General features: G+C 41.8%; 2 protein-coding genes across 2 annotated transcripts; both read right to left on the reverse strand.

The window, feature by feature from the left end:
- Positions 1-9,614: 9,614 nt before the first annotated feature.
- On the reverse strand, positions 9,615-10,345 carry LOC114445081 (transcription factor 7-like 2). The gene is given in 5 exon segments (XM_028420030.1): positions 9,615-9,677; positions 9,769-9,815; positions 9,818-9,875; positions 10,133-10,286; positions 10,335-10,345. Coding segments are annotated over 5 exon segments (333 nt in total).
- A 4,937-nt stretch (positions 10,346-15,282) lies between these two features.
- On the reverse strand, positions 15,283-16,016 carry LOC114445083 (transcription factor 7-like 2). The gene is made up of 4 exons (XM_028420032.1): positions 16,006-16,016; positions 15,804-15,957; positions 15,437-15,544; positions 15,283-15,345 (listed from the first exon to the last, which is right to left on the reverse strand). The coding sequence occupies exons 1-4, from the start codon at positions 16,014-16,016 to the stop codon at positions 15,283-15,285; spliced, it is 336 nt and encodes a 111-aa protein (XP_028275833.1).
- Between the last annotated feature and the right edge of the window lie 5,317 nt (positions 16,017-21,333).

Consider the following 21,333-nt stretch of genomic DNA (forward strand, 5'->3'; position numbering starts at 1 on the left):
TTCAAATTCATCTCTGGGAAGCTGTTGAGCTGCATTAAAGCCCAATACACAGACAGAGATTATATTAATGATCACACAGACCTGAACACCTGATCATTGATGATTTCATCATGATTAGTCACATATCGTCTAAAAGCAGCATCAGCAACTTACCTTGATGTGGTGGGGAGGGGAGGAGCAGCAGAAGGAGGAGGAGCAGGAGGAGGAGGAGGAGGGAGGAGGAGGAGGAGGAGGAGCAGGCTCCACAACAACAGGCCAGTAGGACAACTCTCCGCTCCTTTAGACAGAGACACAGATGTCCATGTTAGACAGCAGAAGCCATGTTTAATCATACCTTTGTTTGTAAGTAAGTAAACTTTATTTATACAGCACCTTTCACAGATAGGATCACAAAGTGCTTTACAAAATGCAGTTAAAACCAAACTACCATATTAAAATGAAATAAAAACAACACAATAAACCCAGTCATCTAAAAGCTTGTCTGAATAAAAGTGTTTGCGTGATTTACTTACGGTTCAATAACAGAAACCAGGATGAGGTTGTCCGGCACCTCCACCACTGGATGTTGAAACTGAGGACACAAATGTGGAGGTGATTAGACAAGTTGGTGTCCTCTGTCTGCTAATGTGTCATAAGGATCCCGCTGAGGCTCAGAGAGTGTGTATTCAACTGTAAATCTGATTCACTGTTACACATGATCAGCCTCTGTGGGTCTGTGATTAGACTGTGTGTGGTTACTGCATCTGAAGCAGGGACAGGTGGAGACATGGTCCACAGTGTTACTGACAGTTCTGATTACTGTTACTTCAAAAAGGTGTTTAGTAGTATGTAGTGTTTCATTTGAAGGTTTCTTGTGTTTCTTACTCCGTCCTCATGAGGTCCAGCTGTGTCTGCTTCCTAACTTGTGTACTTTGTGTTTTTATACTCAGCCCTTCCTCTTGTCTGATGCTGCTGTTTCCAACAACCAAACAACATGTATTAGTGTGTTTATCGAGGGTCTTACTGTGTTCCCAGGTGAAGCTGCTGCTGCTGCTGTGGAGCTGCTGCAGGAGGGGGCAGGGGACTCATGATGGTACTGCAGAGAGACCGGGAAGATTGAGCAGACATAACACACTCAGAGTCTGCCTTATTTTGATGTGGAAATAACTAAAATGGTCAAAATTCAGATTTTTTTGTGGGTCAGGTGTTTTTGTCTCTGTCCCTGACCTCCACTTTGTGTCTTACCTGTCCCTGGCTGGCTCCAGTGTCCAGCTGTAGGTGGATGTCCGGTGCAGCAGGCACAGGAGGAGGAGGGGGGTCGGATGCACCATTTTGAAGCAGATCCAGAACCGCTGCTTCAAGAGTGGACACAACCTCCTCCCACTCCATCTCCTGCACCATGTGCTCCACTATAGGCCAGAGGTCCATTTTAAACTGTGCAGGGAACATTTGAAACAATTTGGTTGATTTTGGTTTACATATGTTCAAACTATGGATCAATGAACACAGTGAAATGTATTATAATTCAACAACTAGAAAAGGGCTTTTCCTGAAGAAAATGCAAGTTTGATTGCTGCAGCTGATGTAGAATAGAATAGAATATACTTTATTAATCCCCTTGGGAAGGTCCCTCAGGGAATTTGGGTACCAGCAGCAATACAACACCGACAGTCAGAGCAAGAGTTAAATAGAACAAAATAAAGAATAAAAGATAAGAGGAATTATGTACAAACATTACACAGTAGCATAAATGGTAATGTGATATAGTGCAGTAAATGTAAAGGAATTATGTACAAACTTTGCACAGCAGCATAAATGGTACAGATGGATTTGAACATATAAATTATTGCATGTGTGATGTATCAGGTGGGCTGCACTCCTCCCTCCTTCTCCCCCTCCTGCCAAAAGCAGAGTTGTAAAGTTTGATGGATCAGGGGACAAAGGAGTCTCTGAGGCCCCGTTCACACAAAATGTGGCTTAAGCAGGATTTGGCCGCATCCAGATCAATCCAGATGTGTTTTTTTCCTAGTGTGAACACCTCCAATCCAGCTGAATCCAGTTTGATTTCACCCTTCCACCCTCGAGAGGTGGATCTAGCAGGATTGGCTCAAATGTGGCTCAGGTGTGAACGCAAATGTGGCTAGCGAATCCTGCTTGCCACATTATTAGCCATATTACGAGGCGCCACCTAGTGGTTTGGAGAACAGCAAACACGCTGGATGAAGCCGGATTGAGTGCGGACCCAACTGTGTGCTAGCCAGATTTGAAATAGGTCTGAACGCATCCAGCTTAAAGGCTGTCTGGGCTCAATCCTACTCTAGCTGGAATGACTTTCTCTCCAGTGTGAACGGGGCCTGAGTCTGTTGGTCCTGCTGTTGGGGAGGAGCAGCCTGTGACTGTTCAGGCTCCTCTAAGCACTGATGACAGTGTGCAGAGGATGACTGGCATCTTCCAGAAGTTTTCTTAGTGTTCTCCTCTCTGCCACAGTGACCAGGGAGTCCAGCTTCATGCCGACCACAGAGACGGCCACCTTTCCGCTTTATGTGAGGGCAGCTTTAACATTGTGTTACCAAGTTTTATTTGGGTAACAGCGGACAGAGTTGTTTGGGGAGACTATGTCCAGGCAGAAGTTAAGGTAGTCCTGTCAGACAGTGAGTCTGCTCCTCTAGTCCTCGCGTGTGTTTTCAGCAGTACATCCCCGTCAGTGGTGACAAAGCAGTCCCTCAGGGCATCCTCTGCTCAGGTGACCACTTCCTGATTGAAACGAGTGGTTTTAGACATCCTTTTGACCAGGGGGGTGTACTGTGGCTGCAGGTAGACCAGATTATGGTCAGACTTTCCAAGTGGGGGTGGCTCTGTAGGCATCCTTCACGTTGGCATACAGCAGGTTCTATTGTTCTGTTCTGCCTTGTGGGACAGTCTACAGCCTGGTAGAAGGAGGTCAAGGTGGGGTCCAGGGAAAGCATGGTTAAAGTCCTCATCCGGCTTCATCCAGCGTGTTTGTGTCCTCCAAACACTAGGGTGGTGCCTCGTAATAGAGAGTCTGTTCACACCGCGGTAGGACCGTGTGGCATGCTTTTTTTGTCCCGTGTCGCGCCCCGTGACCGAAAGATACACATCGCTAACCGGAGTAGCATGTCGCTAACAGGAAGTAGTGTGTCGCTAACCGGAAGTAGCATGTCGCTAGCCGGATTCGCTCGCCACATTTGCGTTCACACCTGAGCCACATTTGAGCCAATCCAGCTAGCCGATTGAAATCAAACTACAAACTACAAATCAAACTACAGCCGGATCGAGGTGTTCACACATCTGGATTGATCAGGATGCGGCCAAATCCTGGCTTAAGCCACATTTTTTTTCCCAGTGTGAACGGGGTAATAGACTTCAATGTTAATGGCTTTTGAATTTTTATTACTATTTTGAAAACGAAACATATTTGAACAAATCCGAATACAAGTTCATAGCCCTCGAAGAGCTGAACAGAATGATGTCTGAACGGTTTGTGTAGCTGAAAGCATGTGGAACTAGTTACATGTCAAAGTTGAAGGTGGTTTTGAAGGCTCCTCCATAGACTCCCATGTTAGAAATGATGCAGAAATTGCTTAATATTTGAAAACGTTTTGAAAAAGACAGAATGTCCTGTGAGATGAACATTTGATCGTTGATGGCTGAAATCGGTCAATGTATGCTGAAGAAGATACGCTGCGCCAAAAAAACGATGGAAGTTTAAAAAGATGAAAGAAGAGAAGAACAAAACAAGAGTTTGATTGTTTCCTAGCACAATCAAACTAATATGCTGCTCTTGTGTCAGCCTGTCACCTGGTAACAGCCCTGCCTGCCTAATTAAGCCCTAATTAAGACACCTGTGTGATTCTTCTTATACTCTTCTCAGGGCAGATCCCACATATTTTAATGGGGGTTGCACCCTTGAACAATTCTTTTTGTCCAACCCGAAGCCTTCAGATAGAGCAGCATCTCGTGAGCATTTCAAGACTAAAATGGAGTCTGTAGCTTGAAATTTGTAGGAAGGGATACATTTGGCAGATGACCCTCATTGAAAAGTTCTCTCATAGACTTCAATGTTAAATGGCTTTTGAATTCTCATTAATATTTTGAAAATGAAACATATTTGAACAAATTTGAAGTTTGAAGGTTTGTTGTTGCTTAATATTTGAACAACTTTTTTTTAAACTTGAAGTTGAGAGTGTGAGAGTGAGATAAACATTTTGATAGTTGAATGGCTGGAAATCGGTCAATGTATGCTGAAGATACGCTGCACCAAAAAACATACAGAAGAATAAGAAAGAAGAGAAGAAAGAGGGTGAAGAACAAGAGTTTGATATCCTAGCAGCAATCAAACTAATAATATCATTAAGTGGCTTCACCTACAAATGAAAATGGCATCAATAATGAATTGAAAGTGTCTCTGTTAGTATTTACCAGATGTGGTCAGTGATGGCTGTTCACCAAAGGGTCTTCTGTCTGTAATGGCCTGTTAAATATATAGACAGTGTGATGTCTATACGTTTGATTGCCGTTGCTACCTCACCCTCTTTTTTTAGTTTGATTGTTGCTAGGCAATCAAACTATTGTTCTTGAAGAACAATAGTGAATATGACACATTATATGTGTCATATTGATCATCCTTCAGCTGTATACTACTTTTCCACATTCAAATCACACAACCTGAGCTTCTTATAAGCCTATGGTATTATTCCAGCCTCTGACCTTTCATATGGTATATTCACAGGCTATTCTTAAGGTCATGACTTTACTGTTCTTGTCTTCAGCAGTGTCTCTTTCATATCTTCATGATATTAAGATTTTCTACTTTTCAAAATAAGAGCTTCATCTTTTCAAATTCTTAACTGTGTTTCAGCAAATTAAATCAGATTGCTGATTCTCCAGCAATTCAGAGCAATCCTTCACATCAGCGTTAAAAGCAATGCTTTAAGCAGCAATCAAACTTGCAATCTTCTTCAGGAAATTACCCATCACACTTTTAAATGTAGACTATAAAATATTTGCATTTGTTTACTCCAGGCGACTAAAATCTAGTCTTGGAGATATATAAATGAATGCCAAACTGGTTTTATGTACAAACTACACATTAGTAAACAATATTAGACTAATCTTAGATTTGCTTGACTACTCTGAACGTGGAATCTGAAGCAGTTATTGTTTTCTCTTGATTTCTACAAAGCTATGACACATAGAACACCCCTTTATTTTAAAACATTAAAATTAATGAGATTTGGAGAAAACTTTATCTCAGTAGTTATAATGTTATACAAAGACATAATAGTAATTTATTAATATACCCTAACACCTCAAAAAGATTTCCAATAAGTTGCTCAGGTCCGTCAAGGATGCCCAATCTCACCATTTCTGTTTTTGATTGCAGTAGAACTCCTCTCTCTCCAAATCTTAAATAATGATGATATAAAAGGTTTAACCATATTTCATAAGGAACTAAAATCATACAACTGCTCCTACTTGATATTGATAATGATACAGCTCTACTTTTGAAAGATAAACATCAGATTGAACCAATTAATTAAGGATTTCTCTAAAGCTTCACGTTTACATCCTAATATTAATAAATGTGAAATCTTATGTCTTTATGATACAGATTGCGAAAACATATGTAACATCCAAGTTAGGAAAACTGTTAAATACTTAGGCATAGATATCACTAAAGATGTGGCCTATAGGCAACAGCTTAACTTTAATTCCTAGACTTAAGAAAACACAAAATATTATATATAATATCAGAGTAGTGAAATATGAAATAGAAATATATAATAAATATCTAAATACCTAGATAGCATTTAAATCCCTGAGTTGTATCTAAAGAAGAACATATTTACTACTGTATAATCCCTTTACATAGTGAAGAGCATGACATAGAATAGAATAGAATAGAACAGAGTAGACTTTATTACTCCCTTTGGGAAGGTCCCTTAGGGAAATTTGGGTAACAGCAGCAATACAACACCGACAGTCAGAGCAAGAGTTAAATAGAATAAAATAGAATAAAATAGATATAGTGCAGTAAAAAATAAAAGATAAGAGGAATTATTTACAAACATTGCACACCAGCATAGATGGTCATGTGATATAGTGCAGTAATGTAAAGGAATTATGTACAAAAATTGTAAAGCAGCATAGATGGTCATGTGATATAGTGCAGTAAATGTAAACAAACATTGCACAGCAGCATAGATGGTACAGATGTATTATTGCATGTGTGTTCTTCCCCTCCCTCCTTCTCCCCTGAGGTACTTGTAGTTGCCTACAATCTCCACCTCGTCGTCCCTGATGGTCACTGGACGTGGCTGTGGGCTGGACTTCTGAAGTCGATGACTAGCTCCTTAGTCTTTGAGGACGTTAAGCTGGAGATGGTTCACCTGACTCCAGGTGACAAAGTTGCTGACTACACTTCTGTACTCATCCTCTCCATCATCCCTGATACACCCCACGATGGCTGTTTCATCTGCAAACTTCTGGATGTGACACAGTTCTGAGTTGTAGCAGAAGTCTGAGGTGTAAAGGGTGAAGAGGAGAGGGGCCAGCACTGTCCCCTGGGGAGCTCTGGTGCTGCTGATTACAGTGTCTGATGTTGGTGTCCTTTAGCCTGACGTAGTCTGTCCGTGAGGTAGTCAGCAATCCAGGACACCAGTAGTGTCCACTGACATCTCCCTCAGTTTGTCCAGTAGCAGCAGGGGCTGGATGGTGTGGAAGGCACTTGAGAAGTCCAGAAAAAAAAATCCTCACTGTGCCCCTCCCTTTGTCCAGATGTGCTTGAACACGGTGTAGGAGGTAGAGAATGGATGTACCAGTATGAATCTACAGTGTCTGAGTGACTGTTCAGAGTTCAGTAGTTTGATTGAGACAGGCAGGAATGACTTCCTGTGTCTCTCAGTGGTGCATCGCGGGAGTCGGAGTCTGTTGCTGAACGAGCTCCTGTAGCTGGTCAGCACAGTGTGGAGTGGGTGAGAGGGACAGTCCAGTATAGTCTTATTTTGGACAACATCCTCCTCTGACACACCTCTGTCAGAGAGTCCAGGTCCTCTCCCACAACATGGCCACCTTCCTGATGATTCTGTTTAGTCTGTTTCTGTCCCTCACCTTCAGACTGCTGCCCCAGCAGACAACAGCATACATGATGGCACTGGCCACCACAGACTCATAAAACATCCTCAGCATCGTCCTGCAGATGTTGAAGCTGCCTCAGAAAGTAGAGGCGACTCTGGCCCTTCCTGTAAACAGTGTCCACGTTTTTCCTCCAGTCCAGGTTGTGGTCCAAGTACATTCCCAGGTATTTGTACTCCTCCACCATCTGAACACTGACCCCTTTGATGCTGCTAGGGGTCACTGGAGCCTTTGTCCTCCTCAGATCCACCACTAGTTCTTTTGTCTTTGTCACATCTAGCAGTAGGTGGTTGCTCTCGCTCCAGGTGACAAAGCTATCTACCATGGATCTGTACTCCCTCTCATCACTACCAGTGATACATCCAACCACTGCAGAGTCATCAGAGAATTCTGGAGGTGGCAGGTCTCTGTGCAGTAGTTGAAGTCTGTGGTGTAGAGTGAAGAGGAAGGGAGAGAGGACGGTCCCCCTGTGGAACCCAGGTGTTGCTGATCAGTCTGTCTGACATACAGCTCTGTAGGCGTACATACTGTGGTCTGCCAGTCAGATCGTCCACCATCCAGGACAGCAGTGGGGCATCCACCTGCATCGCTGTCAGCTTCTCAGCCAGCGGGGCCGGCCTGATGGTGTCAAAAGCACAAAACACAAAAAAAAGTGATTCTTACAGTGCTTGCCAGCTTATCCAGGTGGGTGTAGACTCTGTTCAGCAGGAAGATGACAGCGTCCTCAACTCCTAGGCGGGGCTGGTAGGTGAACTGGAAATGCTTTATTTATTTATTATTTATTTATTTATTCATGGTGCTTGTACAGTGTGTGTGTGTCTGTGGGCACTCACCAGTGTGCTGTCTCTGATGTTATTCCTGGAGTTCAGGGCTCCTCCACTGGTGATAGTGGTTTCATACAGTGCATAACCGTATGACTGACCACTGTTGTTGTTGACAGGCAGATTCTCCATGTTCACCAGCCTCTCTCTCTGCAGCGATTATTGTTTATCAGTTTACAAGGTAAGGCTAACGGTTATAAAGCTAGCCATTTGTCTTACGACTCCTAATGTGTGAACAGATAAACACCCGCCCACTGACACATCATATGTTTACAGTTTGCTAACTTTCTGTTTGCTCCGTGTTTGAATGCTTTTTATACTATTGTAGCACTGTGCCGTTCAAACAGATCAGCCGTGCACTTTCACCTGTCTCACCTGCTGATCCCTGGACATGTTCCATAACAAGTTAACCTAATAGCTGCCGTGCATTTTAAGGCTTGACTTCACTGCTCCTCTGATCAGGAGGAGATCAATTTATCTGTGTCTCACTGTTAAAATGTGGTAGTAGAGCCCAAAAAGGAGCTGTGTGATATGAAGAACTGTTTGATTACATGCAGCATAAATGATGATGATGATTATTATTATTATTAGGATACACACCTGCCATTACCCAAAAGTGTGGCTTCACTTTTACGGTTACATTCAAATGCAATGGTGATAACTCATGAGAGGCACTCCTGCAGTAATAGCCACCTTTTTGTCTTATGGTTTACAGAAGCCATTGTTTATTTCAGATTTGTAACATCTGTAAGATTTGCTTATCTTGATGCTTCATGTCATCAGATATATATCCAGTGTATGACCACATGGTGAAGTGACTGACAGTCAACTTTGTGTGTCCATGCAGACCTGAAAACCTGCTGATTTGTTCAAACAGAGCTTATGAGGCAATATACAAGAAGGGACAGAGTCGCCTGTATCTCCTAAGGAGACTCAGGTCCTTTAATGTCTGCCAGACCACGCTGCAGATGTTTTACCACTCGGTGGTCTTCAGTGCCATCTTCTACGCTGTAGTGTGCTGGGGCAGCAGGATGAAGACGGCTGACACCAACAGACTCAACAAGCTCATTAGGAAGGCTGGCTCGGTACTAGGAGTGGAGCTGGAGTCTGTGGTGGAGGTGACGGAGAGGAGGATACTGAGGAAACTCCTCATCATTCTTAACAACAGAATATGTCTGTATTTTTTACAGTGCTATGACATTTGAAGCTAGTATTATTGTGTATCATTACACAAATGGACTGCATTGTAAGATAAGATGTAATATTTCAATCTAGTTAATGAAAATAAAAATTTAAACAAAGTTCTCGTTGGCTGTCTGCTTTATGGTTACAATATTTTGTCTGTTGTAAAAAATGGCTTCCCTATATAAGTGTGATGTATCAGCAAATAAAGAGGATTTGTCAATTTATAAACAAGATTTATTAAAAAAAGTAATAATAAAGAATTAAAATAAAACTATATACAATATAAAATCAGAACAGAAGAAGTTTTTGTAAATTAAATGTAAAATAACTATTTACAAGAAAAAAATTGTGAACAAGCAAAAAAAACTATTTACAGAAAAACGAAGGAATTTGGGAAATGAAGTCCGTCCTCTGTAGAAACACAAACACAAACATGATCAGTCCTCTGTGACACTTTGTGTGTGCCCACCTGCATCAAACAGCATATTTACTTGTTGTGGCTGGAGTCCTACTCCTGACTCTTTTCCTCTTTTTGCCCTAAAATCAAACACATCACACACATTACACTCTGTTTCCACTGTCTGTGGAGGAGTTGTGTCGTAGTTGTATGTGAGCAGAGTGTGCTTACATAGTTGTCTGCAGACGACCAGTTGGGGTACAGCTGGGCGTGGAGCGCCGCTCTACCTCGGCCTCCTCATAGTACTTCGCCTGCTCCTCCTTTGATAGTGACTTCCACTGTGGACAGACGACAACTGACTGTCAGCACATGTACTAAACACACCTGCAGGCCAGTAGTACACAGTGATGTGTGTTTCTGTTGTGTGTGTGTCATAAAATCAGAAAAGCCTTGTTAATATTGATGCCTGTGGCCATTAATTGAACTGCAGTCAGCATTCTGAGGCTCGTAGTGTCAGATCAGTGCTGGCTAATAGCTTCCAAAATGCAGTGGATGACATCAGTTCAACCAACTCTTGATCCAGAGTGTTTCTTACCATCTGTCCCACAGCTGCATTCACAGCCGCACTGCTCTTCATGCCCTTCTCAGCAGAGACCTTGGGCCTCTGCTCATTGAGGAAGAGCATGAAGGCGTTCCTTGGCTTTTTAATGTGCGGCTGTGACGCTGATTCATCCTCAGGTTTTCTTCTTCTACAGGGACAAAACAGGAAAAACAAAAGTGAGGACACAATATACCACTGTGTGCACATGTGAGGACACAAGTAGGCTACATTATGAGAATAAATACAATTCAAATTCATCTCTGGGAAGCTGTTCAGCTGCATTAAAGCCCAATACAAAGACAGAGATTATAATAATGATCACACAGACCTGAACACCTGATCATTGATGATTTCATCATGATCAGTCACATATTGTCCAAAAGCAGCATCAGCCAACTTACCTTGATGTGGTGGGGAGGGAAGGAGCAGCAGGAGGAGGAGGAGGAGGAGGAGGAGGAGGAGGAGGAGCAGGCTCCACAGCAACAAGCCGGTAGGACAACTGTCCGCTCCTTTAGACAGAGACACAGATGTCCATGTTAGACAGCAGCAGCCATGTTTAATCATACTTTGTTTGTGTGATTTACTTACGGTTCAATAACAGAAACCAGGACGACGTTGTCCGGCAGCTTCACCACTGGATGTTGAAACCGAGGACACAAATGTGGAGGTGATTAGACAAGTTGGTGTCCTCTGTCTGCTAAAGTGTCATGAGGATCCCGCTGAGGCTCAGAGAGTGTGTATTCAACTGTAAATCTGATTCACTGTTACACATGATCAGCCTCTGTGGGTCTGTGATTAGACTGTGTGTGGTTACTGCCTCTGAAGCAGGGACAGGTGGAGACATGGTCCACAGTGTTACTGACACTTCTGATTACTGTTACTTCAAAAATGTGTTTAGTAGTATTTAGTGTTTCATTTTGAAGGTTTCTTGTGTTTCATACTCGTCCTCATGAGGTCCAGCTGTGTCTGCTTCCTAACTTGTGTACTTTGTGTTTTTATACTCAGCCCTTCCTCTTGTCTGATGCTGCTGTTTCCAACAACCAAACAACATGTATTAGTGTGTTTATCGAGGGTCTTACTGTGTTCCCAGGTGAAGCTTCAGCTGCTGCTGTGGAGCTGCTGCAGGAGGGGGCAGGGGACTCATGATGGTACTGCAGAGAGACCGGGAAGATTGAGCAGACATAACACACTCAGAGTCTGCCTTATTTTGATGTGGAAATAACTAAATGCTCAATATTCAGACTTTTGTGTGGGTCAGGTGTTTTTGTCTCTGTCCCTGACTTCCACTTTGTGTCTTACCTGTCCCTGGCTGGCTCCAGTGTCCAGCTGTAGGTGGATGTCCGGTGCAGCAGGCACAGGAGGAAGAGGGGGGTCGGATGCACCATCTTGAAGCAGATCCAGAACCGCTGCTTCAAGAGTGGACACAACCTCCTCCCACTCCATCTCCTGCAACATGCGCTCCACTATAGGCCAGAGGTCCATTTTAAACTGTGCTGGTAACATTTGAAACAATTTGGTTGATTTTGGTTTTACATATGTTCAAACTATGGATCAATAAACACAGTGAAATGTATTATAATTCAGCAATAATATCATTAAGTGGCTTCACCTTAACTTACAAATGAAAATGCTGCATCAATAATACTCCAACATGGTTTAAGAATTGTACATTATACTCAAAGAATATATTTACATCAAACATTTAGGGAGAATATTCATGTACATCAGTTTTAAGAGTATTATTTAGCTGTTACAGAGGTCACATCAGCAAATGAGTCTGGATGAGCTGAAAGTGTCTGTTAGTATTTACCAGATGTGGTCAGTGATGGCTGGTCACTAAAGGGTCTTCTGTCTGTGATGGCCTGTTAATATATAGACAGTGTTATTATTCAAATAAAATGCTGTTAACATTGATTTTATCTTAATCTGCTACAAATCAAAATGCTGTATCAATGATAATAATCCCATATTTTATTTATTTTTAGTGATTATCCATAATACTCAAATATTGAACCCTTTCTGTTAGGGATGTCCCTCAAGTCCGAGTCTGAGTCATTTGATTTTGAGTATCTGCCGATACCGAGTCCCGATCCGATACTTTCAGGATTCTCTATAAAGGCATTATAGCTCATTGCAGCAAACCCCGTGTGTGTCTGTGTGTGTGTCACACCGGGAGATTTGACAGACGCAGCAGCTCATCGAGGTCTCGAACCCAGCACCTCTCGCACCAAAAGCAACTGTCATACCCCTACACTACAAGACGCAGCGCCACCCTGCACAGAAGGCATTAACTTTGACAGCCCTAATAAATATATATCCGAGTCCTGATCGGGAGGTAATGTCCGATCGAGTCTGAAATCACGTACTCGGGCCCGATTTCCGATCACGTGATCGGATCGGGACATCCCTACTTTCTGTACTCTTGCATTGATTTAACAGCTGTAGTACAAGTTCCTTTGCTGATACAGACGTTACATTATATTAAAACCACCAACAGCACTTAGGAAGAATATCTGTGTGTACCATCAAAGTGCATCATTCAGTTGTTACAGAGGTCAGATCACTACATTAGTCTAAATGAGTTTAAACTATCTGTTAGTATTTACCAAATTCAGTTGTTCTGTGGTTGTCAATCTGTTGGGTTTTCTTATTTCTGCAGGAGCTCAAAAAAGCAGCTTCTCTCTCTGTGTACTTGCTGTGGAAATTAACAATATTCAAAACATAACATAACAACATTCTATGGTTACTGTGCTGCTGTGACTTTTAAAACTTCAAGCAGTTGCAAGGCAACAAGTCCTATGACATCATTACATAGAATTATTGTACATTATACACAAAAACTCACAGTTAAGAGCAGGAGTGAAATCTGAATCCTTCTGTTTTATGTACATTTTCAAAATTAATGAAGAATTTGTCTTTATAGATATTCATATACACAAAGTGTTTTAGCTTTAGCTACAGTGTGTAGTGTATGTGTGCATTACTTTCAGCTGGGTTTGCCTGTCATGATGAGGGAGAGTTAACTTAAGTGAACTTCAGGAACTTTGCGAACCAGTGCAGCCAATATTAGGAAAGTGTCACTGTATAGGCTCATAATGCTCAAATGAATAGAAACCTGATGGACTGAAAGGGGTGTAGTTGTGTTGGGGGAGCCCAAAGGAAACCTATCAAAATTAAGTTGGGCGCCAAACAACATTTAGCTTGTCACTTTCAAGTTAACTAGTCTAGTCCCACCCCTGCCCCACACTACAAACAAATTTAACAGAAAAGCTGGACTCAGGAATGCTGTGAGCAAGTTATTATTTTCAATATAACAAATAAATCCCAAAAGCAGTAAATAAACAGGCTGACTCAAAATTAAGTCACAAACTAAGGGAGAGTCCAAACTGTTTATTTACTGTTTTTTGGGATCCAAAGGGCCTCCCTCCCCAGGTATTTTATAATTTGTTATAAAAATTGTATTTTTATTCCCACCAGTTTCCATTTGACTAATTTCTTAGTTTCAGTCGTCCTGACCTACCGACACACTAATCTTTTTCTTGCAGTATATAAATAAAATTAACTTCTTCTTAGCTACACCCATGATTCCTCTGCCTACTTTGTCAGAAACTCCTGATTCCTGGGTTTTACCCCCAGACGCCTCAAACGCTGTGAATAAGGGAAACTATTGTTGTTTCAGGTCAAAAATATAATGCTGTTCTCTCTCCCTCTCTCTCACTGGTTAACTGGAGCTATTACTGTTGTTTATAGCAAGAACTCATGGGTGCCCTCCAGTGGCTTTGGAAGTAATAACAGCCTAAAAATAAGGGAGTGTGAAAAAGTAATGTTGATACGCTATTTCGGAGGCTGAAAAAGACAAATTATTATTTGAAAGATATATTGAACTGTTCAAATATTAGTATAGCTTTCAAACTAATAATAACTCAATAATTTGTGTTCACTAAATGAGCAAAAATGTCTGGTGGGTTTCGCACTCCTTTGGGCATCTCTGGTAAACCTTCTCGCTAGGAAAATGAAAGTACAACACACAGTTATTTCAATTATATTTTTTGTGGTTCTTTCTTAGATTTATCAGGTCATACGTCCCCAAAAGTACCCAAAAGTGTGGCTTCACTTTTACGGTTACATTCAAATGCAATGGTGATAACTCATGAGAGGCACTCCTGCAGTAATAGCCACCTTTTTGTCTTATGGTTTACAGAAGCCATTGTTTATTTCAGATTTTGTAACATCTGTAAGATTTGCTTATCTTGATGCTTCATGTCATCAGATATATATCCAGTGTATGACCACATGGTGAAGTGACTGACAGCCAACTTTGTGTGTCCATGCAGACCCGAAAACCTGCTGATTTGTTCAAACAGAGCTTATGAGGCAATATACAAGAAGGGACAGAGTCGCCTGTATCTCCTAAGGAGACTCAGGTCCTTTAATGTCTGCCAGACCACGCTGCAGATGTTTTACCACTCGGTGGTCTTCAGTGCCATCTTCTACGCTGTAGTGTGCTGGGGCAGCAGGATGAAGACGGCTGACACCAACAGACTCAACAAGCTCATTAGGAAGGCTGGCTCGGTACTAGGAGTGGAGCTGGAGTCTGAGGTGGAGGTGACGGAGAGGAGGATACTGAGGAAACTCCTCAGCATTCTTAACAACAGAATATGTCTGTATTTTTTACAGTGCTATGACATTTGAAGCTAGTATTATTGTATATCATTACACACATGGACTGCATTGTAAGATAAGATGTAATATTTCAATCTAGTTAATGAAAATAAAAATTAAACAAAGTTCTCGTTGGCTGTCTGCTTTATGGTTACAATATTTTTTCTGTTGTAAAAAATGGCTTCCCTATATAAGTGTGATGTATCAGCAAATAAAGAGGATTTGTCAATTTATAAACAAGATTTATTATAAAATGAAATAAAGAATTAAAATAAAACTATATACAATATAAAATCAGAACAAGAAGACGTTTTTGTAAATTAAATGTAAAATAACTATTTACAAGACAAAAAATTGTGAACAAGCAAAAAAAACTATTTACAGAAAAACGAAGGAATTTGGGAAATGAAGTCCGTCCTCTGTAGAAACACAAACACAAACATGATCAGTCCTCTGTGACACTTTGTGTGTGTCCACCTGCATCAAACAGCATATTTACCTGTTGTGGCTGGAGTCCTACTCCTAACTCTTTTCCTCTTTTTGCCCTAAAATCAAACACATCACACACATTACACTCTGTTTTCACTGTCTGTGGAGGAGTTGTGTCGTAGTTGTATGTGAGCAGAGTGTGCTTACATAGTTGTCTGCAGACGACCAGTTGGGGTACAGCTGGGCGTGGAGCCGCCGCTCTACCTCGGCCTCCTCATAGTACTTCGCCTGCTCCTCCTTTGATAGTGACTTCCACTGTGGACAGACGACAACTGACTGTCAGTACATGTACTAAAACACACCTGCAGGCCAGTAGTACACAGTGATGTGTGTTTCTGCTGTGTGTGTGTCATAAAATCAGAAAAGCCTTGTTAATATTGATGCCTGTGGCCATTAATTGAACTGCAGTCAGCATTCTGAGGCTCGTAGTGTCAGATCAGTGCTGGCTAATAGCTTCCAAAATGCAGTGGATGACATCAGTTCAACCAAACTCTTGATCCAGAGTGTTTCTTACCATCTGTCCCACAGCTGCATTCACAGCCGCACTGCTCTTCATGCCCTTCTCAGCAGAGACCTTGGGCCTCTGCTCATTGAGGAAGAGCATGAAGGCGTTCCTTGGCTTTTTAATGTGCGGCTGTGACGCTGATTCATCCTCATGTTTTCTTCTTCTACAGGGACACAACAGGAAAAACAAAAGTGAGGACACAATATACCACTGTGTGCACATGTGAGGACACAAGTAGGCTACATTATGACATTAAATACAATTCAAACTCATCTCTGGGAAGCTGTTCAGCTGCATTAAAGCCCAATACAAAGACAGAGATTATAATAATGATCACACAGACCTGAACACCTGATCATTGATGATTTCATCATGATCAGTCACATATTGTCTAAAAGCAGCATCAGCAACTTACCTTGATGTGGTGGGGAGGGGAGGAGCAGCAGCAGGTGGAGGAGGAGGAGGAGCAGGAGGAGGAGCAGGCTCCACAACAACAGGCCAGTAGGACAACTGTCCGCTCCTTTAGACAGAGACACAGATGTCCATGTTAGACAGCAGCAGCCATGTTTAATCATACTTTGTGTGATTTACTTACGGTTCAATAACAGAAACCAGGACGACGTTGTCCGGCAGCTTCACCACTGGATGTTGAAACCGAGGACACAAATGTGGAGGTGATTAGACAAGTTGGTGTCCTCTGTCTGCTAAAGTGTCATAAGGATCCCGCTGAGGCTCAGAGAGTGTGTATTCAACTGTAAATCTGATTCACTGTTACACATGATCAGCCTCTGTGGGTCTGTGATTAGACTGTGTGTGGTTACTGCATGTGAAGCAGGGACAGGTGGAGACATGGTCCACAGTGTTACTGACAGTTCTGATTACTGTTACTTCAAAAAGGTGTTTAGTAGTATTTAGTGTTTCATTTTGAAGGTTTCTTGTGTTTCATACTCCGTCCTCATGAGGTCCAGCTGTGTCTGCTTCCTAACTTGTGTACTTTGTGTTTTATACTCAGCCCTTCCTCTTGTCTGATGCTGCTGTTTCCAACAACCAAACAACATGTATTAGTGTGTTTATCGAGGGTCTTACTGTGTTCCCAGGTGAAGCTTCAGCTGCTGCTGTGGAGCTGCTGCAGGAGGGGGCAGGGGACTCATGATGGTACTGCAGAGAGACAGGGAAGATTGACCAGACATAACACACTCAGAGTCTGCCCTATTTTGATGTGGAAATAACTGAATGGTCAAAATTCAGACTTTGTGTGGGTCAGGTGTTTTTGTCTCTGTCCCTGACCTCCACTTTGTGTCTTACCTGTCCCTGGCTCGCTCCAGTGTCCAGCTGTAGGTGGATGTCCGGTGCAGCAGGCACAGGAGGAGGAGGGGGGTCGGATGCACCATTTTGAAGCAGATCCAGAACCGCTGCTTCAAGAGTGGACACAACCTCCTCCCACTCCATCTCCTGCATCATGCGCTCCACTATAGGCCAGAGGTCCATTTTAAACTGTGCTGGTAACATTTGAAACAATTTGGTTGATTTTGGTTTTACATATGTTCAAACTATGGATCAATGAACACAGTGAAATGTATTATAATTCAACAACTAGAAAAGGGCTTTTCCTGAAGAAAATGCAAGTTTGATTGCTGCAGCTGATGTAGAATAGAATAGAATATACTTTATTAATCCCCTTGGGAAGGTCCCTCAGGGAAATTTGGGTACCAGCAGCAATACAACACCGACAGTCAGAGCAAGAGTTAAATAGAACAAAATAAAGAATAAAAGATAAGAGGAATTATAATATGTATTATAATTCCACAATAATATCATTAAGTGGCTTCACCTTAACTTACAAATGAAAATGCTGCATCAATAATACTCCAACATGGTTTAAGAATTGTACATTATACTCAAAGAATATATTTACATCAAACATTTAGGGAGAATATTCATGTACATCAGTTTTAAGAGTATTATTTAGCTGTTACAGAGGTCACATCAGCAAATGAGTCTGAATGAGCTGAAAGTGTCTGTTAGTATTTACCAGATGTGGTCAGTGATGGCTGGTCACTAAAGGGTCTTCTGTCTGTGAAGGCCTGTTAAATATATAGACAGTGTGATGTGTTATTATTCAAATAAAATGCTGCTAACATTGATTTTATCTTAATCTGCTACAAATCAAACTGCTGTATCAATGATAATAATCCCATATTTCAATGCATAACACTTCAAACATTTGAATCTAAATATAAATCTTTATCTATATGTTCAGATTTTCAGGAAGCAGCTCATTTAGTTGTATCTCTAAATATTTTCTATATTGGTGTTCTTAGTACAAGATATAAGTACTATTAATTAAATAATGCAATTTAAAAATCTCCACAACATCCATAATACTCAAATATTGAACCCTTTCTGTTATGGATGTCCCGATCAGGTTTTTTTGCCCTCAAGTCCGAGTCTGAGTCATTTGATTTTGAGTATCTGCCGATACGGAGTCCCGATCCGATACTTTCAGGATTCCCTATAAAGGCACTCATTGCAGCAAAACCCGTGTATGTGTGTGTCTCTGTGTCTGTGTCACACTGGGAGATTTCACAGACGCAGCAGCTCATCGAGGTCTCAAACCCAGCACCTCTCGCACCAAAAGCAACTGTCATACCCCTACACTACAAGACACAGAGCCACCCTGCACAGAAGGCATTAACTTTGACAGCCCTAATAAATATATATCCGAGTCCTGATCGGGAGGTAATGTCCGATCGAGTCTGAAATCACGTACTCGGGCCCGATTTCCGATCACGTGATCGGATCGGGACATCCCTACTTTCTGTACTCTTGCATTGATTTAACAGCTGTAGTACAAGTTCCTTTGCTGATACAGACGTTACATTATATTAAAATCCACCAGCAGCACTTAGGAAGAATATCTGTGTGTACCATCAAAGTGCATCATTCAGTTGTTACAGAGGTCAGATCACTACATTAGTCTAAATGAGTTTAAACTATCTGTTAGTATTTACCAAATTCAGTTGTTCTGTGGTTGTCAATCTGTTGGGTTTTCTTATCTCTGCAGGAGCTCAAAAAAAGTAGCTTCTCTCTCTGTGTACTCGCTGTGGAAATGAACAATATTCAAAACATAACATAACAACATTCTATGGTTACTGTGCTGCTGTGACTTTTTAAAATTTCAAAGCAGTTGCAAGGCAACAAGTCCTATGACATCATCACATAGAATTATTGTACATTATACACAAAAACTCACAGTTAAGAGCAGGAGTGAAATCTGAATCCTTCTGTTTTATGTACATTTTCAAAATTAATGAAGAATTTGTCTTTATAGTTATTCATATAAGTGTTTTAGCTTTAGCTACAGTGTGTAGTGTATGTGTGCATTACTTTCAGCTGTGTTTGCCTGTCATGATGAGGGAGAGTTAACTTTGTACAAGCAGTGAACTTCAGGAACTTTGCAAACCAGTGCAGCCAATATTAGGAAAGTGTCACTGTATAGGCTCATAATGCTCAAATGAATAGAAACTTGCAATAACTCCTCCTTTGTTCAGGTTTAATCCAGAGTGTTATCTGTGTGTGTGTGTGTGTCAATGTGCAAAAGGGGAGTTTGTAAACATCAACAGTCTTTCCATGGTCAGGATTTTCAGCAAACAGTATTTTGTCCTCCACTCTTTGTCCTTGTGACGGCCCTGTGTTGGTCTCTCAGGGAGTGTTGTTGCTGCTGTCTCTCTCCCCTTGTGTGTGCAGGAGATTGCTGGGTGGAGCTGATCCTGACCTTATGCAGCTCACCTGTGCTGACGAGCTGGAGACGGTTTAAGAGGACCCAGTCTGTTTGCTTCACGCTCTCTCTCCCCATCTGGCCTGCTGCAGGCATGGCAGTCATTTTGCTTGCACATTTCCTTATTTGTCAATTGTTGGTATTCAACTACTTTTCTTTCGTACAATAAATGGTAAAATGGTTGAAGATCCAGGTGCAGACTCGAATGACAATTATTTATTTTGTAGAAAACAAAAGAACAAAAAACTTCCAGAAGGAGAAAACGCTACTGAGGAGCAGGTGCTCTAGAGGCGGAGCGGTGTCTAAAAGAGGAACAGGTTTTAGGATGACGAGGAATCAAAAGAGGTAAGTTTAAAAGCAACACGTGGTACCATGAGGTAAGCTGAAGAACTGACGACGAGTAGAGGTGAGGAAGGTCCTTAAGAAGGCAGCAGGTGATGAGGGGAGTGGCGACAGGTGTGCCTAATCAACCCGGTGCTCCGCCCAGCCAGCACTGCCACCTCATCATTCACCTGAAAAAGAATAGAGAGGAAGAGCCAAAACAAGCAGTGAAAACACAAAAAGGAATGACCAACAGATGGTGATGATACGGCTCACCACAGTGCCCCCCCCCTCAACAGACGCCGCCTGGCGGACCTCCGGGTTTATCTGGGTGCAGCCGGTGAAAGTCACACACACACATCTACAATTTAATTTACATCTTGCTGATTACTACTGATTTTTGATCACTGATTACTTAAATCATGCAGACTACCAAACCAAAAGGTTTTAGCCAATAATAGGTGCATGAATATCTAAAGATCAACATCCTATATTCACATGATAAAAGAATAAAATTTTCTATCAGCTCCTCATCTTGAACAGACTGAATTCATATAACAAACCTTTTTATAAAGCCTGGCTTCATGTCAAAAGAGAAGATGGTAAATCCTCTCAGAGGGGTGTGATTCAACACAATGTGTCCCACAATACCTGCAACAGATCATCAGGACAGGCAACACAGACTCTGTTCACAGACACCTGCATCTCTGAATGGCCCAGGAAGGAGTTACAGTCAAAGTGATGCCACAATGAAAAATGTTCAAACAAAAGTCAAACACACATAAGCAGTTCACAATGGGACCGTCAAAGATTCAGAGGACTGAACTAAACAGCACAGCACATGGCAATAAAAGGTAGAATACCCTTGTGCTGTTCATCCAGAGCTTTCCCATAACTCACTCTTCCACAGTTCTCCACAAGTAAGCTCAACGTCCTGTCTTCCTTTGATGCACAAAACATGAGTACCACACTCAGAAAATCATCAGGGGAAGAGCATCCATCATGATACAAGCAGCTTACATGAAAAGATCACAGAACAAAAACATGTAAAAACTGTCCGTACCTTGCTATCAGGAAGTGCAAGCTCATGAGTCTTGTAGTCCAAACTACCAACATACTGTCTGTCCACAAAAACCTGGAGAACATTGTCAGTCACAGGATTATTATTCAAAATGCTTTATTCATTTATTTATTATTTATTTATTTATTCATGGTGCTTGTACAGTGTGTGTGTGTGTGTGTGTCTGTGGGCACTCACCAGTGCTCTGTCTCTGATGTTATTCCTGGAGTTCAGGGCTCCTCCGCTGGTGATGGTGGTTTCATACAGTGCATAACCGTATGACAGACCACTGTTGTTGTTGACAGGCAGATTCTCCATGTTCACCGGCCTCTCTGACCTGTACGGCTGGTTGCATGGTCATAACAGATACAATATTTCAA

Source organism: Parambassis ranga, chromosome 13 (assembly GCF_900634625.1).
Source record: "Parambassis ranga chromosome 13, fParRan2.1, whole genome shotgun sequence".
NCBI classification, from domain to species: Eukaryota; Metazoa; Chordata; class Actinopteri; family Ambassidae; genus Parambassis; species Parambassis ranga.